Source organism: Brienomyrus brachyistius, chromosome 22 (assembly GCF_023856365.1).
Source record: "Brienomyrus brachyistius isolate T26 chromosome 22, BBRACH_0.4, whole genome shotgun sequence".
Lineage (NCBI taxonomy): Eukaryota > Metazoa > Chordata > Actinopteri > Osteoglossiformes > Mormyridae > Brienomyrus > Brienomyrus brachyistius.
This window is the reverse complement of record NC_064554.1, coordinates 3899348-3920745: the sequence shown is the minus strand read 5'-3', so window position 1 is coordinate 3920745 and position 21398 is coordinate 3899348. Positions and strand designations below refer to the sequence as shown.

The following is a 21398-nucleotide window of genomic DNA, read 5'->3' as shown; positions in this document are numbered from 1 at the left end:
GCTCAATTACACAGCAGGATATTTAACCAGAGCAACATGCAGGACTCTGCAAAAGTTTTAGGTGATAAGAGAAATAGATGTTTTAAGCTGTTTATCCTGGCAGAAAGTGCATCTTTGCTCATAAAATATGGAATATATACTGCGGAAGAGTTAAACTTAAAACTAGAACAATAAAAGGAATAAACGTTTATTCTGTTCCACAGGGATTTACTGAATCTTTTCTTTGGGCACCTCAACCATTTCACGTCAGTTCACTTAAATAATTAACTTAATCGTTTAATGAACTTCATGAGGTACTGATTAACCAAAGAGGGAGGTCTAGTGATTGACAAATATCTGAGCATACTGGATGGCAAGAGAAGTTTTAAACCCGGAGGTTGACAATGAAAAGCTTGGAAACATTATTTTCTGTGGCAGTGTAAGACTTTGCATAGTACTTTATATACTATTCATATATATCAGCATGTCTCCTGATATTTACACTAGTAACTTCCGGCATTAAGCATCCATTCCCGTAGATGCTACCTGTGGTAGAGCTTCAGGTAATCGCAGCTTCCATCTGCATGATGCTGAGGGAGAGGAAGCCGGCAAAAGCAGAGGTGGCTCCTCACTCATGTCTGACATCCATCACAACAACACAGCCTCTCGATAACCTCCAATTACAGACATAATGAAGTTTGAGCAAGCCGTCATAAGAAGGCAACACAAGCGCATTTCACAATAAAGTCACATGCGTCTGACTTCTTAATTGTGGATTGGCTTATTTATAGCTACCCAAACCCCCACGCCGAGAAACAACATGAAAGCATCTATTGTGTGTGAGAAGTTCAACTGTTCAGTGAAAAGATGCTTCAGAAGGCAGTAAGTGGCCTCCTCAAGCAGGGCCATTGATGGCGGTGTGGAGCAGTACTTTGTTTGTCATCTGTCACTCCCACTCACTTGTTCGCTTCTGCTGACTAGCAAGAAGCGCAGCGACTGACGGGCAGCTGAAAGCCTCTCGTACCCGTCTGGAGGCTTTGACCCCGCAGGGCGAGCTGCGGATTTGCCTGCTGTGAGTCACGGATTGTGCCAGAATAGCCTGATGCTTCAAAAAGAAAAGAGGAGCCGCACCCGGAAAACAAAGGCTGTAAGGAGTTAATGTAGGTTTACATTCAGTCATATAGACATATATAGACATTACATAAATCATACATAAAACGATGTTTATATATAATAATGAGGAAGTCCAGTATACAAATGATAAGATGGGACAAACAAACCAAATGGATAAAACGTGCCTATGTTGAACATGCAGTATCCAAAATTATCGCAATACACTTTCGTTTCAACGGATCTTATGAACAGTGCAAAACAGAAAAAAATTCGACCCAACAGCACATGATCTAGAACACGCTAGGTTATTTTCAGTCCAGAAGCCAGTTCTGATCCAGTGTTTGTGTGACCTGACCTACTGGCAGGGTTATGTTTTGGATCCAGCACTTTTGAACCTGTACCGTCTTTGTCGGGGGAACACACGTTCTTTAGCATTCATAAAAACATCACGTGAAAAATCTTCATCGGAACTGTTGGCTGATGAGGCATAGATGTAACTATGTTAATAACTGGACTAACATTTAGTTCATTATGTTACAGTAATATTTACAATTAAATTTTATTAACAACAATAATGTTAGTTTGAAGTTTTACTCCCTCTCTTTCAACGATAAAGTTATACCGTCTTTCCTCTAATGTCAGCTAGTTAAGGTAGCTAGTTACCTGTAAGATAAGCATCACGAGGGAAAACGTTTAGTCAAGCGGGTAATTATCGTGGCTTAAACCTGGAGAGCTTGACCTTGAAATGTAGCCGAGTTCGTTCGGATCGCATGTTCTGAAACGTAATTCTATCGATACCAATAAATATTTAGATTTAGTATTTGCCAGGTGATTATATTTAACAACGAAATATAACCACTAAAGATGATATTACTATAGGGCTATATTTAATAATAATAGGAGATATAAATGAACAATCCCATACCAATGGTTAATTTAACCCGACACTGGGTAGCTGTTATAAACAAGCATCATGGCTAAATTGCATAACCCAAGACGCTGGATCAAAATAACCCAACATTTGTTCTGTCCAACATTTACCCCGCACCGGGTTGCCAGTTAACCCAGGCTGGGCTGTTATTAACGCAGCATTTTTAGAGTGCAAACATGTAGCCTACAATTTGCTCTCTTACCGTACACAACTTTAACTTCTACTCATCATTCATTTCTATTAGTTACCATCTGTAACTCGTTTGTACCTGGAAACCTGAGATTGAACCTTATGAATTAAGACGTATTTTTCTTCACATTCTAAATTACAGATAGGCCTCCTTCCAGGACTCCCAAACACGATTATTCGAATAATATCCGGAAATAGAATATCTATTAATAAGAATAACATCAACAATGAGAGGAATAATAACGGCACAGAGGAAACACTAGCATAACATAAGGCAGGAAAAGGTGCAGACTTCTCTGGCATTTCGCCCAGACTCGCATCATCTACAGATAACGAAATGCGCTTCCGATCGAAAGCCCTGCAGAACAGCCGCGGCAGCGGTACGCAGCCCACTCGGGGTGTCAGAAGCGAGCAGCGACCGCGCCGGACCTCAGCGCCGCCCGTCACAGGCGTCAAGCTCAGCCTGTGACGCTGATGCTGGAAAGCCAAAACCACACAGATAAAACCAGGAAGGAGAAAGGCGTTTTGAAGCTGGCATGCGTGCATTTTTTTATTTCTGAGCGAACAGTTGCGTAAAAATGACCACGACAGGAATATTTATTAATAATTATACATATATATATTTTTCCATGCAGCAAACCAAATACCTTGATCAAGGTTGTAACACCATGATTCCTCGGGCTTGGAAATGTTTTGTCTGACAACTGTGTCTTAATCAATTACATTCATCTATCCATCCAACTGCAAGTCTGAAATCAGCCAGGAATCGAGGTACATCCAGGATGGGGTGTCAGTACACCGACCCTACAAAAATGTAGGAAGGCCTACAATGAAAAAGCACCTTAACAAATACAAAAGGTAGATAACTCAAAGTAATAGACCTCCTTATAATAATGGATTTAGGTTTTATTGGGTGACTCCGAGTCCATTTTTGAGAGGCCCCGCGGCGTATCCTAGCAACATGTTTCACCGTGAAGAATCTGCCGATTTCTGGCAGACATGACAGCGCGGCGACACATTCCGCCCTGCGCAGCCGACCAGTTCAGAACGCATGCAGGTTCTTCTGCATTTTTCATTATGCGCTTTTACCCCGCCTTGTCACCTTGTTATCCACACTTCTGAGGCCACCTGTTGAGGGATCCTTGTGTGTCTAATCCCGACGAAGCGTTAATAATTATAACAACATCAACAATAATAATAATTATTATTATTATTACTAACGGTTTGTCGTTTTTTATCGGGATTACCTGTAATGCTCGGTACCAGAATACACACCACCACTTTCAGATAGGCTATACATATAGGCCTACTCCTGGGCATACTGTTTTTATTATATCTGATCAACGATGAGTGAAATATTAAAATTAACAGTTAATTAAAAGTTTTAGAATTCATGACGAACGTACATGGTATGTTCATGGTCACGTACGCTGCAAATGATACTTATTTGCAATTAATAGAAGACCTGCGGCATTGAAGGATGATTGAGATAGAACACAACACTAACTGCAAAAATCCAAACGTATTGGGTCTTGGTTTTGTGACGAATACTTTTCATTGATCTTCTATTGATTAATTTGCCATAAGGAGAAAAAAACGTTTAGAGCATCATGTAGGTCAGAGCTGGATACCCCCTCCCTCCCATTAACGGTTGCAACTGGCAACTGTAAGAAAACCAAATGCTCAGCGAAGCACGTGCAATAATACAACACAATTACGAGCAATTACATTTTAGTTTTCATACAGAAAGAAGATATTTTACGCGTACGTGTACCTGTCGTTAATGCCCGGTGAAGTGAGTATACTTTGCAGAGAACTCTTTCATTTATTTGAATTATTTTATGTGAATTTGTCAAAGGGATGTTTTAAAGGAATATTAATACAAAAATATCCTAGTATTTGAAATGCAGGCTTCAAAACAGATGAAACAATTAATGCTTGTTTACAATCGCCGAGGTTCCTGGCAGTACCGTCATCGGCGATCTGACGTTGTGCCGCGGGGTGGGAGGAAGGTGGAGGAGGCGGGGGAATGAGTGTCGTCAGAAAGCCGAACACCAATCGCTGATCCTGGACGGTTTTGGCAGCGGTTTGTCTGTTTGCATATATATATATATAAAATGGCATGCAGGACAAACACCGGCATTTAGACACGAGATGCACTTCTGTGCGGCATAATAAAACCTGCTCACATTTTGGCACACTGCAAAATACTTATAGATAAAATACCGCGGACAAAGGGGAGAAATCAAGAATTTAGCCTCTGGACGTTTTGTTGCCGCACAGGGAAAAGGGACATTAAAGTTCTCCAAAATATATTTCGGAGTTTTTTCTCTACTTTGATGGATAGTTCACTGTTTTTGTGTGTTACGATGAAATGCATGGACGTTGTCACTTACTAAAAGCAGAAAAATATTGGCGTTTAAATCTGCTTACTAAAAGCGCTCGAAAATAGAACGGGATTTTTTTTAAAAAAATCTATGCTGTTCATTCATTGTTTTCGTTATTTTCATCGTCTTTGAAACCATCGAAAAAGGCCTACTTTTGACTTTCACGCTATATTTTTCGCATTTTACCCAAGTTTATATGTTTACAAAAATGGAGCAGCCGTTTTATCACGACGAGTCGTTTATTCCGGCTTACGGTCACCCCGACACGTCCCTGCACGAATTCAAGCTACATAAGCAACACATGAGTCTGAACGCGGCCGAACCGTATCGGAGCCTGAAGTCCCAGCTGCGAGCCGAAGCTGATTTCTTCCAGCCGGCCAATCAAGACGTCGGATCGCTAAAACTGGCTTCCCCTGAGCTGGAGAGACTGATCATCCAAAACAGCAATGGCGTTATAACCACCACACCCACGCCGGGTCAGTATTTCTACAGCTGCGGAATCACCGAGGAGCAGGAGGGCTTCGCGGACGGGTTCGTGAAGGCTCTGGACGAGCTGCACAAGATGAACCATATACCCCCGCCCAATGTATCCATTGGAGCCGGTGGTGTGACGACGTGCACGGCGGCGGCCTCCGGCTTCGGCTCCTCCCTGCCTGCCGAACCTCCTGTTTACACAACACTGAACGCGTACGCTTCCAACACTAACCTCACGTCCGGATCCGACTACCCCACAGCCACCATCAGCTACTTGCCGCAGCAGCAGGCAGCGACGGCCCATCACTTTCAGCACCCGTTAACCGGAGCAGGATTACACACACAGCGCCTGGTCGCCCCGAAAGAAGAGCCGCAGACTGTCCCCGACATGCACAGCAGTGACAGCTCGCCGCCGGTGTCGCCCATCAACATGGAAAACCAAGAGCGCATTAAGGCGGAGCGGAAGCGGCAGAGGAACCGACTGGCGGCCACCAAATGCCGCCGGCGCAAACTGGAGCGCATCGCGCGCCTGGAGGATAAGGTGAAGATCCTGAAGTCGGACAATGCGGGCCTGTCCAGCACCGCGTCGGTGCTCAGGGAGCAAGTGGCGCAGCTCAAACAGAAAGTCATGACACATGTCAACAGTGGCTGTCAGCTCATGCTAACCAGCAAGATGGATACGTTTTAAACCCAGAGACTACCTTTAAAGTGCAAACACTGGACATTTGCTTTAGATGTATGTTGTTGTTTTCTTGTATAAGAAATCTGAAAGCAGTGGATCGCCGATTATTACTCTCTAGATATATGTATACTATAATTATAGTTTTAAATAATTAAAATGTGCAGCGACACCGATGACCGGAGAAGGCTGGAATAAATTATTCGACTAATCCCGGTTGTGTTTATAAGTTAAGTTGTTTGCTTAAGGAGGGAGGGATGGGTGTATTTTTAAATATGCCTTTGTTACAACTCTGTTATTTTGTTCATGGCAGCATTCCCAAAACCATGTAAATTATTCTGTGTCAGGTTGATCCAGACAAATCCCTATGAAGTCAGTTGTTTACGATTTTTATCTGTGTACAATATATTTAAGTAAAATACCCTTTAAATGACGTAATGTTTGTGAATTTATACATTTATCATAAGTTAAAATAACATTGTGACGATCAAAGTTTCCCATATCTGTGTGTGTAGAGGAAATCACACCTAACATAAGGCCTATTGTATAGTCTTCCATTCTAGTGTGGTGTTGATATAAACTTGAAAATTAACAATATGCACACATCTATGGCGTGTTCGTACAAACTAACATGGACAGATTTAGAAGCAAGCAAGTCTCAAAAGCGAAAGCGTCGGGGTCTTTTTCTGCTGACGTATAGGAAAATGTCCATATATGGTCAATTTGGGTGTTTAATACGTCAAAAGGGGCTAGCTTACCGGAAACCTCCGCCCAGGTTGCCAGTTAAAAAGGATTTTAATGTGTTTGCTTTATTTCCTAGTAGTACTGTAAGCGAAATGTTACAAAAAAAAATTTTAATACATACACACACACACGAAAGGACGGGGAGTTTCCCAAGTTGTACACAGCTGTTTATATCGCCCTGTTCCCAAAACAACTGCAAAAAAGTGCTCACAGATACACGGCCGACGTAAAAAAGTTGAAACAGTCAAGTATCGGGGTTTACACTTTGCAAAAGGTTGAAATTATGTTGGTCCTTACTGATTAAAGTTTTAATGAAAATAAAAAGAAAATCAAAAAGTAACTGATGAACACACTACCGTTACGTTACGTTAATACTACAGAAAACCACATCTCAATCATCCTTGTATTAAAATGACATTCAATCCTGCATTGAACCTCCTTTAAAACATTTTCTTACATATGTTTACAGACATATTATCAAATGAAGCGCATATATATAGGCATATTTTGGTACTGAGATTATTTATTTGCCATGAGACGGAACGAACCATTTTTAGCCCGTACATGTCAGCACCAAATGGGCCCATGGCAGGGGGTGGTGCAAAACAACATTTGGTGTTTCAAACGTGGTTGAGGCAATTGTCTCGCTATTCATCACATAACTGGAAATAAAGACGGAAGTGACGTGCGCTCGAGGAATGCTGGGGGTGGATTTTTTTATTTAAAAATGTATTTTGACGGGCAGGCTGCCGGCGGGGCAGGTTGAGAGTGGGCGTCTTGCACGTGTACGCGCACCCATTGGTAACATTCGGGCCCGGACTGGCCAGCGCGCGCGCTTCCGGGGGCTACATCACCCTAAAAGAATGCACATGTCCTCCCCCCATGTGGAGGAGCGGCTCATCGGTCCCTCAGCGAGTCACGTTTAGTTAATTTCCCGTTTAACATACATTTAAAACACGATTAAAGCTTTATTTTGAAAAGCTCTAATTAGCTGTTTGATTATTCTGTGGGCTATTGCACGTAATATCTAATTAAGTCACCTGGTGATTAGTAAATTTTGCAGAGCTCTCCTTAGCAAAGATGAATACATCTTGCTACTTGACAGCCAGTGACCAGATGGTCCACTGAATAATCCAGCCATTAATTGGTCACAAGTAGAATTAGGCACTTAGCATGGAAATAAAACATCCAACCTCCTTTAAAGCTTCGGGTCTCCATACATCCAGAACATTCTCCACATTAGCATTTTGAGGTTGTCATTATGTTCCATTAACACCTTTTTTTTTCTATTTTCCAGAGGCCTTTTTGTATCCAACATCATTTCACCACATATAAATGTATTCTACTTTTGTTCATTGTTCAGAAATGACTGGTATTTCCATTAGATTGTCTTTGGACACCAAGCAAGGACGTGACAAAGAGCAGGAATTCGAGGTTTTAGTTGGCAGTCAGTCACGCCGTAAACGCAAACCAGTCTTGTCCTTAATCTAATTCTCCCATATTTGACTCTGATCTACACGTGGTTCTTTATTTTCAGGTATTTTTCTGTTCCTTTTTGCACTCACCACCTACACCAGATTCAGGAACAGCTGGCATCGGCTTACGGAACGAACGCGGTACCTACAAAATCTCATAGGGCGGCCTGACAAAAACACACGCCTAGCCCACATGGAAAAGAATCAGCAGCGGTAACAGAGACGCATTAATTTTCCTAGTCGCCTGTCACTGTTCCCCAGGCCTCACCTCCAGCTACATCTCAATACAGTAACATGAAACCAACAGGACAATTATATATATAAACTGCACAGATTCTAGGTCATGGGTAGGCAACCCTGATCCTGTAGAGCTGGTTCCCAGCAGGTTTTCCATCCCGAGTTACTATCTACCTGAGATCAGGTGCAGGTCATCAGGGACCAGGTAGGATGGGAAAACCTGCTGGATACCAGCACTGCAGGATCAGGGTCGCCTGCCCCTGTTCTAGGTAGACCGAGGACATCTAAATTCGAAGCAGCCAAAACTGGCCGCTCCCTGTCTTTTGTTTCTGCTGGAAACCTTTGATTCACATATTAAGACATGGAACACCAAGCGCTACGGAGCGCAAACACAATGCCTTCAGACTGACTCTAGGTCCCACTGGATGAATCGGAGCGGAGATGTAAATCGCCGGATGTGTGGGAAGATGACTGTGGTCTTTGCAGTATTTAACGGAACCTACTTCCCCAAAGAAAAGCTATAAATAGCATCATACAACATTTTTTTTTTTTTGGCTCATGGGTCACATGATAATCGCAGAATGTTATATCCAGTATTATTCTCTGAGGGTGGGTATCATGCATCGGGGGGGGGGGGGGCGAATTTCACATGACCTAAAGCAAATGGTGGCGAGAACCAGCCTCATACTAGCAAAGAAAAGTGTAGCATGACCATCATCACAGATCTACTGCAGCCCTTATATACTGTACCAGTCATTTCTGTATGTGTGTAAAACCCAGTTTAAATGGCAAACGGGGCAGTTTAAACCAGCTAAGGACAAGATTCAAGTAGCAAGACTACAATGTGAACTTTCACTCAGATACCTCGCATATATCTTTTATACACAGATATATACACACACACTATATTTATGGTGCAACAATATTCTAGGTACAGTAAAGATAAGCAATCAGTAGAGATTCATTTTAAGGAATTATGTCGTCTGTAAGACCATTCTGTAGCCACAGCTGTGTACCGCCCCCTTGTGGATAAAATGAAAAATCACAATGTAGGCAAATTAAACGAAACGTCTTGCATTAAACCCAGTGTCACAGTGTGCAGTTAATTAGGGCTTCAGTTCCATCTTAAGCTTTATTTTTTCGATGCACATGTCTAAAGAATGTCAGTTTAACATCACCCAGTATTATACAGCAATTAGATATCAGTATAAAACGGTCAGTTTGCAGGAAACCTTTGAGATGGGAGAAAAAAAAAAGCTTCACATTTTTCGGTGGACATGAGAAATCAAACAGCAGCTCATTTGTACAGTAAACAGTTCTACAAATACAGAAACAACCAGAATAAGGGCTTCATAAAGAGTTTAGCAGCCTGAACAGTAACTGACATTAAGTGCTTAATCCTAGCAACCCGATCAGCTCAACAGTTAGATTTGCACTAACAATTTTGCATTACTCAGCGACTGAACTTAGGCTAGCTGTTCGAGGGGGCAGCAGGTTAGTCTTGTTTGGAAAAATACTCCTTACTCTTCTCCACATCTGGGACGATGGTATCGCTGCCGGGCTTCCAGCCTGCAGGACAAACTAGAGAGAAACAACTCCGATTAACTCCCTTCATCTACCCAGAACAGAAATGTAAACACTCCATAGTTCTATTCGTACAGATTCTGTGGCTTGTTTCTTTTTCTTAAGCAAACATACATCGCATAAATCATTTGCTAATTTAAACAGTTGCTTATGTACTGAGGCAATGTCTAGTATCCAAATAAAGACACTACAGAAGTCACTCTTAGAACAACCACTTGCGCGTCTGTCCAGTTCCTTAACCATCATCGTCACTGACCCTTACATTTTTTTTGAAGGATCTCCATAACTCCCTTGCAAGTTTTTCATGCCCCCGCACTCTCACCTTCTCCGAACTTGTCTGTGTGCTGGAAGGCCTGCACCAGGCGGAGCGTCTCATCGACGGAGCGGCCAACCGGCAGATCGTTTATGGTGATCTGCCTGAGGATGCCTTTGTCGTCAATCACGAACAGGCCCCTGGGAATTATGGGTAAAAGGAAGACAATTGAGTCAAGGGATGTCAAAAGCAAGCTGGACTAGACTCTGGCATTTTATGTATACAACGTGGAAAGGTGATGCTGCAGCACGGTAGCCAAGCTGAAGGCATTACAAACCGGTATGCGATTCCCTCGTCCTCCTTCAGCACACCGTAGTCGTGCGAAATGGAGCGCGTGACGTCTGCAATCAGGGGGATGTTCATTGGACCCAAGCCACCCTTTTTCCTCTCAGTGTTGATCCTGAAGCAAAGAGCAGAATGATCTGGACAAAATGGCAGAATTCGGCATGTGGAACATAACCGGCCCCACGCTTCCTGTCCAAACCCACAAATCAGAAGCACTGATGCACCGTAACACTAGTCATGCTCCAGGTGCATGTAGCCCGTAAAACAGTGGGGAAGATGTCATTCTCCCCCAAACAGATAACTGGAGGAAAAAAAAATCCTCAAAGCATTACAGACAGTCAATAGTATATCCAACAGCATCCAGTCAGTAAGGTAGGGGAGGGGAATTCAAATTCAGACAGAACAAATCTAGAGCAAGGTTTGGTTTCAACCAACCAGTTGAGTATCCTGTGGCTGATTCTTTATACTCAATTGGTTAGTTGAAAAAATCTTGTTCTGGATTTTTCCTTTCTGGGCCTGAACCATCCACCCCTGGTGAGGGTATATATCCCCATACACTGCCTGTGGACTTTAGCATTAAATAATTACCCCGGATTTGTTAATATTAAGAACCAGGAACGTATCCAAGCCTACTTACAAGTAGATTTACGACTTGCCAGTGAAGAGGTAACTGCGTGTTCGGCTGTACCATCTAACCTCAGACTCCTCTTTTCAGTGGCAGCTGAAATTAGAGCTTTTCAGTGGCAGCCCCCTCCCCCAATTTAGTCTACTCATTTTACACTAATGACTGTAACACAAAGAACCTGTCCGGGAAACTTCTCAGATTCGCAGCTGAACCTGCCCTGGACGCTGTAAACTCCAGCGACGGCAAGTGAGCCTACAGGACGGACGTGAGCCATCACTGATAGTTGCCCATCATCACCTGAACGTTATGACTAAATATAGTGGAAAAGGTTACCGACACGGTCCTCTCGTTACAGTTTAACCGCTTATTTCCAGAAGTAAGCAGAGCCATTGCTAAGTCACCCTCTCTAACTCCCAAACTAATCCTACACGAATGTTACCAATTTGCAACTTGAACTTTACCTGCCGCCCCCTTGGCACTCATACATGACTCCATTGAACATAAGAGTTTCTTATACCTCGCGACTTACTTCCACATTTCCAAACCACCTTGAGTTAAATTTGGCCGACCAACTTTCACATGTGTATAACATACAAAAAGGCACAAAACATTTGTTTAAAATGACAAAAATCTATTTTAGTTAATGTTTAAGAATGGGAGGTGGTGTGGTTAGGCACAGTGGGTCGCATGGTGATGCAGTGATTAGCAGTGTCTCCTCACACCCCTGAGAACAGAGTTCAAGTCTCCGCCAGGGTTCCATGTGTGTGAAGTTTGCATGTTCTTCCTGTGTAATCGGGGGGGGGGGGTTCCTCTGGGAACTCCAGTTCCCCCCCCCCACATTCCAAAAACATGCATAAGTTAACTGGAGTTCCTAAATTGTCCATAGGTGTGTGGGTGACTGGCGTGCGAGCGTGCCCTGCGATGGGTTGGCACCCCCTCCTGGGTTGTTCCTTGTTTTGCGCCCATAGGCTCCAGAGCCGCCCCCCCCCCACTTCCACATGAATAAGATAAGCAGGTTCAGAAAATGGATGGGCGGATGGGTTTAAGCATTGACTGACAGGAGACGAATAAAGTCACTATTAACCACCAACCTTTGGAACAAGCCCACCTTCCAGACCAGCTACTTACCAGGCCAAGTGGCTGAACTGGGAGTCGACAGAGGCCCCGATGACCTCACAGCCGATCTGGCGGAACTCCTCTGCGCGGTCGCTGAAGGCCACGATCTCCGTGGGGCACACGAAGGTGAAGTCCAGCGGGTAAAAAAACAGCACCACGTACTTCCCTGTAGGACACGTGCACAGGGCAGGAACATGCAGCACCAGTCAAACATCTGGATACACCTACTGAAAATCATTCGTTTTTTTCCCACAAGATGATGACCTTAAGTATGTCAAGGGCATGTAGTATTCTCCTATGAGCAAGGAAACAGATGGAGTGCTGCAACAGATGACCTGGCCCCCACAATCCCCCGACCTAGGGCTGAGCGATACCGCACTGCAATTTAATCCCGATTCTATGGCGCATGCGTAATAAACACCAGAGCTTAAAATGACAGGCGAAACTGTTGTCTGGACTCTGTCTTTTCCGTACAATGCAGACATTCACCTACGCCCACAATATGGCAAACAGATAAGTAGCACGCCCAAAACATTAAGAGGCGTACTGCGACTCCCAAAAGTCAGTGATCTGTATAAATTCGGCATATCTGTGTTTATTAAACGTAGAACTTTAAAACTGCAAAATTACCGACAGACCACCGAAGTATATTTACCTTGTTTATCCACAACATCTCCTCTTTCAAAGGGTGTTGTGGCTGCTCTTAGTCCCTTTCCTGACTTCAGTGTTTATCGCTTCCATGATTTACCAAAACAGTAGCATGTGACGTGCTCCGCTAACCACATTTAATAGATCGAAGGATACGTTGAATTTATCCAGATTACCAACTCTTGGGTGTCACAATATGCATCTCATTAATATTTTCGGTGCACTACTAATGTGCTTAGTCTCCGCATAAGTAAACATCTGAATGGCACCGAAATGCAGTCATCTGGACAAAATGTTTCACCCGTTATCTAAAGACGTGATTATTGGGCATGTACCACAGAATTGCAATTAAACCGCAATGTCATACTTCACAGCCCTACTCAGGCCTAAAGCCTGTAGAGCTGGTTTGGGATGAGTTGGATCAAAGATAAAGAGCAAGGTAGCCCACTGGTGCCCAGAACTTGTGGAAACTCCTTCAAGATTGTTGGAGAAGCATCCACTTCTACATCTAGAAGTCAGTTGAAAGGATGACAAGAGCCTGCAATGCTCTTCTAATACTGGAGTAAATTTCCTCATGTGAGAAACGTCTCTCGGCCATTGCAATATTTGACATATATCACTTCATTGCCTGAAGATTTTTTTTTACAGCAAGATGAACAGCACAGCTGAAACAGAGATGGATGCATTAAAGGCAGGCGTGCCCAGACTGAAATGGTGCCCATTTCATCACAAAAACAAGGCCAATGCTGACCCTGAAAGGCCACAGTGCACGCCCCCAGCTCCAAACCGCCAGCACCCTCAGCATGACCAGAAAAGGCTCCAATTGTCTGTTAGCAAAACAGTAAAGTCACCAAATGCTGAGGCAGCCTGAACAGCCACACCCACTGTAAACCAGCAGAACTAAAATCAAGGAAGCTTCAGTCATTACTCCCCTTTTGAATCGGACCACCTAGTGTGTTCCTGAATAACAGGACTTTTTTTTGCATTACATAAGGAATTTAAGTACTAATTCCAGACCAGGGCTGCTTATCTGTGGGATTTATTTGCAGGCAAATAAGTTGCCTCACCTGGGGTTTCTGTGGCAAGTCAGACTCCAATTAAAATGCAATCAAAACCTGTCTAAACAGAGTCTTCAAGGGGCTGGGTTAGGCAGCCCTGTTCGAAACTCATTTTCAGACCGAAAACATATATTACGGCGCACTTGATTACACGTCTGGTATCCCTTGCACCAGCCTCACCTCTGTAGTCAGACAGCTGGATCTCATTAAACTGGGACTCCACCACTGCCGTGGCTTTGAACTGAGGCGCTGGCTGTCCGATCCTGGCCTTCCCAGCAGACATGGTTGCAGGAAATTACTGTGAAGGACATTTAAAAAGCCATGCTAAGTGAAAGCTTTTAGCCTTGAGTTCTTCCCATTTTCCATTAATGTAGATGACACAGCACAAGTACGAAACAAGGACCCCATTGTTCCGCTTAAAATGACACTATAGCCATAGTTTGGGTCTCCATGGATTTCTACGCAAGAAATGTATTCACTCTTACGAAAAATTAGATTCAATTAAGGCGAATTATACAAGAGAAAAAAACATTCATTATATAAAAAATGCAAATAAAGTCAACTACATAAAATCAGCGGACACTGCAGTATACACTAAATCGGCATGCATACGTACATACAAATTAAATATTCAAAGACATTTCTAGAATATTTCTTTTGTCTGATGCGTGCAAGGACAATCACTACAATAAAACATTTTTAATAACACACTGCTACTACATTGCATAGCATAGTTCATTAGCAAAGGTTCGGAATAGTGTTCTATACCACGTTAAGAGACTCACTTGTTGATTCAAGCAGAACTGGATTCACAGGAATAGGTGTTCGTTCGTCCCTTTATTGGACTCTCCAGTTCGTAAAGCTCTAATTGCAAAGAGAAAGAAGTTCAGCTACGCATGTGTTGAAGTCCCGTGACTTTGTCTTCTACAGATCTCGCGAGAATTCGTTCTGCAGTCACCATAGATACTGCAATCAAAATAGACAGTACCTGTCGTAAAATCTAAGCGAGTATGAGACTGCACGTTTTAATGAAACTAAAATTTCTGTTTGGGTAATTTTACTGGCGCGCCACTGACTGCCAAATACCATTCAAACGCTTGCTTTTTATCAGGCGTACGTGCTGCAGATGTGAACATTTCCGGTTTGTGCCATTCAATCAGAAAAGTTGTAATGTTTTTCTTGTATGTTAATTACTAGTCAGGTATGGTTCACACGGACGTTTTCGCTTGTCTTTGAACCAAATCAGTATTATCTTTGGAAACACAACTGAATCTACTATAAACCGCTGTATTTTGACATAAAGTCAAGACTTGGTAGAACATGATAAAAGAAAAAATCCCTTCATCATTATCAGTGGTGAGCATAATGGCAGCGGTCTCATGTAGATTTCAATGGCTCTAAACTGTGAAGTGAAACTATTTGTGAGCAAGTAGAAAATGACAGGAGTCCAGCTTGCAGTAGCAAATTGCTATGTAGATTCCCATGTCTATTCATTTCTTGAATGGTTTGAGAAGGTTGATGGTATTAAAAGCAGAAGCACATGAACAGGATGAGGGTGTAGGTGCTTGGTGACTGCAGATGGCATACTGTATAGTAGAGAGCCAGGGCGGAGTGGTGGCTCTGAGGCTAGGATGGTTGCTGGTTCAAATCCTGTGAATGAGTGATCCTACTCTGTTGGGCCCTTGAGCAAGGCCCTTCACCTGCAATTGCTTCATCCTGGGTATAACGTCAATCTACATCCAGCCCTAAAAGGAGGTTCTCCAACTTACTGGGAAAAATTTGGGGGTTGGTGGCAGGATTGGCACTGCAGCCATTGGAAAAAAAAATTCACACTGGCCCATTTGGACTATTGTGGTTCTGAGGTATCACCGGCCACATGGCTGCACTCAGGTTCTCATCCCTGAGGTGGTTTGTCATGTGGTGGGTGCGGCTGTATAGTTTCCTTTACTTACTGATGCAACCGACTTCCCATGTTTATACACTATTTAACACACACCGACACACCGACAATGTTTAATTTTTCACATTATGTATGAAATCCCTTCATTCTTACGGACATATTTTTCATGCCTTTTTATTACGTCTATAGTAAAACATCACCCCGTTAGGCCTTAATTCAGCCTCCAATTAAGATCTATCATAGCTACTCACAGCATTAGGCTGCCCTCTTGTGGTGAGAAAAAAATCAGTTTGTTATCAGCTTCATGCACTTATGTCTTAACCATTTTTTGTGTGACGGCAGGCTGGCATATATTCGCGCGACAAAATTGCACACGCAACTTTCATTTATGCCCCCTTTTGCTGTTTATTCCGGGATATATTTCTGATTTTAAATTGACTGTAATGTGGGTCCATGTTTAAGGGGTCAGAATGTCACTGCTCCGCTACTCAGTGCAACCTTAAAAAATATTAATTTTTGTGCCGTCTTCACAGTAACTCACGTATCATTATGTAAGACCTGCATCAGCAACACATATACGCCCATTTTCATTGTATACAGAAACATTTGCAGTTATACTGGGAAATTGAAAAAACATGTCAGTACAAATAGGTAGAAAATCGGCCGCCATTGCAGTAATGTTCATTAAAGAAGTTTTGTAGCACACGTTTGGTCTGTATTTGGTCCCTCACTTGGGTTGGCTGCACTTTCGACTTCAAATCTGAAAAAATACGGGTCCCACTGTAGATTTTATCGAGCGGCAAAGGCGGGCTATCCCTCAACAGATTTTGCGGGGTCCACCTCGATAAATTTGGGGACCCCCTAAATCTGCCAGAGTATCCACACCCCTGTCCCTGATGGAGTTGATATAATGATGGGGGGGGGGTACTTTAAAAGAGGTGTGCCGAAACTTTTTCTTTTTTATAATGAGAGCTGTAATCGCGATCACCCCTGCTTTAAAGGCTTTCAGCTATCTCTTCAGTGTCACCAACGCGTTCGATGTGGCAGTTTTTTCAGTTTTAGGTTTATAATGGAATAATACAGATTTCCCGTAAGATTTCTTGCGTGGGCGTGAGAGTCAGAAACCGTCAGTGTCACGCCAGATGCGTGAGAGTTTTCTACAGTCTGCTTTAGTGACTGTCAGTAACGGGTTACAGAAAAGCGTACGTGCCAGGAAATGCCTGTTCTGAGCGATGGTGACAATATCCACTGAAGTTTCTGACGGCTTGTTTTCAGCTGTTTCGGATGTTCTTGTAACCCTCTCGGCTGTCGTGTCTCTGGAAATGTCCCTGTAGTACACATTTACACAGTTGTCCCGTCGGTATTCACGTCAGATCATCGAATTAGTAGAATCTCCTACTGCGTCAATGGGATTTCACAGATGGATCCTGAAAAGTCATACTGAACCCCCTACAAAGAGAAGTCCATGACAAGCTGTACGTCGATACATAAATAAAACAAGATCTGAAAACCTATATTTTAACAAAGTAATTTTAACACAAGACACTGTGACGTTATGAACTGTCACTACTTAACTACTTAATAAGGTTTAAGTAACACGAATATTATCAGTAACAGGAAGGAAATGCACGTATCATACGTTCAGCACCAAGGACGAAGACAAGACGGGCAGCCGGCATGGACAGGAAGATCTCTGACGCTGCAGAAGGTCATCCCGTGTTTACTTCCGGGTCAAGGCACCGAAACTTCTATTCTGTATATTTTTAAAATTCGGTTTTATTCAAGGATGTTACGCTTTATTAGTTAATTAGACCTAATTTAACCATACGCAGATAATATCTACACTGTAAATTTAGCACACTATTTTCCAGGAAAAATAAGTTTGAATTTTTATTTTAATTTTATTATTACTGGAATATGCTGACATATTTCAGTGGTGTGCATTTCTTCTGTATCAAAAGTACACATATATTCCCCTGGCCCTGAAATGTGAATGTCATTCATTGTATACAAATCAATGAGCTGTATTTTGATATCCATTTATGACAGCATAGCTTGGGGCAATTGCATGACCAGAAGGTATTGATCCCACAAGGGGGTTTTCTACGGCCCTCTGAAGTAGGGTACTCAGCCTCAGTGACACTGGCAAACATATACCTGTATTGGCAGTTATAATATAAGGCTGTTGAGAATAATGTATAACCATTAAATCACAAACTCGGGGGGGCTGACAATGGATGGTTCTGTCACGTCTGGACAGAAATGTGATTTTTGCATGCCACTCTGAGGTACACGCTGTTCCTGAATGCAGAGACTGCTGTCCTGGGCACTGCATGCACTCGCTCTGTTAGCTGTGCGGCTTACAAAGACTGCAGCATGTTTGTTTTGGAGGCTGCGCTTCCGGCACCAAATCAAATTCAAGGCTGCGAATAGGACAGCGGTGGCTCACCAATGTGCAGCTGAATAAATTGCCAGGCGCGTGACATTAAACAGGGCTGATAAAAATGAAGTCAAGCTTTTACATCACAAGGATGTCATACAGATCTGGAGGGGGGGGGGGGGGAGCTGAAATACACGCCAGTGCATTGCTTTGAACGTCGAGGCATAATTGGTCGATCATTTCGACAGGTTAATGAAACTGACATGCAGCCAGCATGGGGGAGTGATTTGCTGCAGCAGTATAAATTGGTAAAATTGTGTTTTGATATTATTGTTAATGCCTTGGGATCATTTACATGACCTGAAGCTTCACACTTTACTCATTTATAGAGCTTAATATTGTGTTGATGCTATTTGGGCTTGTCAAATTACTCTGGCAAACTAGCAGTGTTGTGTTGGTAAACCCAATTCTTTAAACAATATGCTGTCTTGCGGTAATACCTGGCAATAAACTGCTCTCAAGTGTTTTTTAAACACGAGCCTTAACTGCTGAATCATTGATGACTCTCTGAGAAGTGCATCTGTTGACCGGGAGTGAGTAATTTAAGTGGCTCAATGCATGAGCTAAATGAATAAGATGTGAGTCAGGCTGCTCTCTGTTGGAAACAAAGCCGCGTGTGCATCTTTGAAAAACCCCTTAAGCAAAGGGTCATCCCGAAACAATGTAAAGCAAAAAAGAAATGTGCATCGACTGTTTGCTTTTTCTGTGCTAATTTCTTGCAGTTTCTGACAGCCATCTGTGTTTTCTGTGATTAGCTGGGAATCCAGAAATCCAATAAGAAGGGATTTATCAGAATAAAGGCTGTTATGAGTGACACACGTAGCTATTTATGGACTAATCCTAGATTGTCTTACGGCCATGACAGACGCAAGCCACAGTAAATTGGCAGAACAAGCCAAAGTAAAATGCTGAACCTTAAATATATACAATGTCACACACCCTGACTTCCTTCATCCATGGAGACTTCCTTCAATATCCAGCCATCGATAGAAATTAAGAGATAGAGAGTGGGTAGGCCAATTAAACCAAGTAAGTGCTTTCATGTTTCATTCAGTTCTGATTCATGGCTGGTATTATAGCAATTTCTACACAGAGGGGTGAGATACTGGCTTGGGAACTTTCCCTCGCAGTTCTCCAAAATCTCGGAGTCCCGTGGGCACATTCCTGACCACGGAGCTTCCAAATTGATGACTTATGTATGCTTGCCATAGGTGCCAATCTACATTACCCCCCCCCCCCCAACTCCAGCACTGTCCTCACTGAACCACATCTCTATACCAATCAGCTGGAGAGACCGGGCAGGGAGCAGAAATACAGCCGTGGGGGAGGAGGGGTGTTTGTTTGTGTGGTGGGGGGCATTTACCAGTGACGAGGGATTATGTAAATGTGTCGGTAAATAGAACCATGTGGCCATGTTAATTTACAAATGTCTCCCCTTTCAGGGTAAGACCGGGTAGGGGGAGGGGGGGTGGAATGATGGATTGAAAGAGAAATTTTTATGTCGTAACCATAGACATTTTGTATGAAGTAGTTCAGACTGAACACCGTACTAGAAAGTGCTGTGCGATACAATTCTGAGCCGATCCCAGGAGCCACAGGCACAAGGCAGGCATCAACCCAGGATGGGTTGCCAACCCATTACAGGGCACAGCTCTGAATATATCAGTCTAAAAATATTGGTTTTAAAATGCATTTTATAGCATTTTCGATGCAATATGGAGGATTTGCATGTCCCAAGTGCCACTTGGATATTTTCAATATGTATTTTAAGTGATTAAATAACATCCATCCATCCATCCATCCATTTTCCAAACCGCTTATCCTACTGGGTCGCGGGGGGTCCGGAGCCTATCCTGGAAGCAATGGGCACAAGGCAGGGAACAACCCAGGATGGGGGGGCCAGCCCATCACAGGGCACAGCTCTGAATATATCAGTCTAAAAATATTGGTTTTAAAATGCATTTTATAGCATTTTCGATGCAATATGGAGGATTTGCATGTCCCAAGTGCCACTTGGATATTTTCAATATGTATTTTAAGTGATTAAATAACAAAAGTGTAAAAAAAATTTTCTTTAGGTTATAAACAAGATATTACATAGTTCAAGTCTTTTGATATGTTAGTTGCATTTTTCAATTTCATATTACAGATTTTGTATGTGCCCTTGGAATTGCTGTCCACCCTGTCAGAATGCGGACATATAGTAAAAAATGTCATTTGTAGGCAGAAAGTACAATTGATTCTTGATAATCATCGATTCCCAGTAGGATTAGGCCCTATGGCTTGTGTTGTTCTAAATTACTCCTGCATGTTGTTCGTTTCCCGTCTGTCACCTAAGTGTCTTCAGAGAATAAGAATAGACGATAGAAACTGCAGTTGTAAACCCGAACTGAAACGGCCTCGAAGATAGAAAGAACCAATGGCTCTTCAGTTGAGTGATTCGTGAGACTTATTTCAGGGAAGAATGAGGCTTGCCTGTTTGCTGACTCCTGCCGCAGGGCGATCTCACTGTGTCGCCGGTGGGTACCGAGATGAAAAGCTGGACTCGACCAATCAACTTTATTATGCCATATGTATTAATTATCTGTTATATTACAGGGTGCTATATAATAATAATAATTATACTTATAATTATTTTTATTGCTGTTGTTATTATTATTACTACTAAAATAACACGCTCCAATAGACTTCAAATACTTGTTGTTTGATATCTTGTGACAGCCTGCTGGTAGGGGGCGCTGCGAATTTCACTGCAAATGCCTTCTGCGTATTGCGGTATAGAGTTTGTTTCATTCTTTGTGTTATGTTGTATTTGAGCTCTCGCAGAGTACAAACGTTTTGTTAAGGGTTTGCTTGTTCGTGGTTCGCCTGTTGATGAATTTGTGTGATAATTATTCATTATTAGGTGCCTTCAAATCAATGTCGATTCCTGGCGACCATTGTGCGATACTTGGAAAATAGTTTAAAAGTGATAACTGATAAATGCAAAGTCAGATGATTAAAAATGATCTGCCCGAGGGTCTTACCCTCAATCTTGGCATTTCTCAGGTGCCCTGCACAGAAAATATAGCCCAGGGAAGGATTCCACACCAAACTGTACAGTGCCCTCTATCCAAAAAACACACTCTCAGCCTCCAACTATATAATAAAAGAAACGTACTGTACAGTTATTACCAACGCTCTCTTTTTAGGCAGATGAGTATTTAATAAACGCAAATTCC

General features: G+C 42.7%; 2 protein-coding genes across 2 annotated transcripts; one reads left to right on the top strand and one right to left on the bottom strand.

The window, feature by feature from the left end:
* Positions 1-4332: 4332 nt before the first annotated feature.
* LOC125718179 (transcription factor JunB-like) lies at positions 4333-6185 on the top strand. Its single transcript, XM_048991815.1, has one exon. The coding sequence runs from the start codon at positions 4796-4798 to the stop codon at positions 5759-5761; it is 966 nt and encodes a 321-aa protein (XP_048847772.1). The 5' UTR covers positions 4333-4795; the 3' UTR covers positions 5762-6185.
* A 3136-nt stretch (positions 6186-9321) lies between these two features.
* On the bottom strand, positions 9322-14779 carry LOC125718228 (peroxiredoxin-2-like). Its single transcript, XM_048991899.1, has 6 exons — positions 14623-14779; positions 14018-14135; positions 12144-12297; positions 10383-10505; positions 10115-10245; positions 9322-9789 (listed from the first exon to the last, which is right to left on the bottom strand). Exons 2-6 carry the CDS (start codon positions 14118-14120, stop codon positions 9704-9706), a joined length of 597 nt encoding a protein of 198 aa, XP_048847856.1. The 5' UTR covers positions 14121-14135; positions 14623-14779; the 3' UTR covers positions 9322-9703.
* Positions 14780-21398: the final 6619 nt, after the last annotated feature.

Coding starts and splice junctions, on each gene's coding strand:
- LOC125718179 (XM_048991815.1), top strand. CDS start 4,796: ATGTTTACAAAAATGGAGCAGCCGTTTTATCACGACGAGTCGTTTATT.
- LOC125718228 (XM_048991899.1), bottom strand. CDS start 14,120: ATGTCTGCTGGGAAGGCCAGGATCGGACAGCCAGCGCCTCAGTTCAAA. Junction 10,506..12,143: donor CAGTTCAGCCACTTGGCCTG/GTAAGTAGCTGG, acceptor TCTTTGCTTCAG/GATCAACACTGAGAGGAAAA. Junction 9,790..10,114: donor CACAGACAAGTTCGGAGAAG/GTGAGAGTGCGG, acceptor GTTTCTCTCTAG/TTTGTCCTGCAGGCTGGAAG.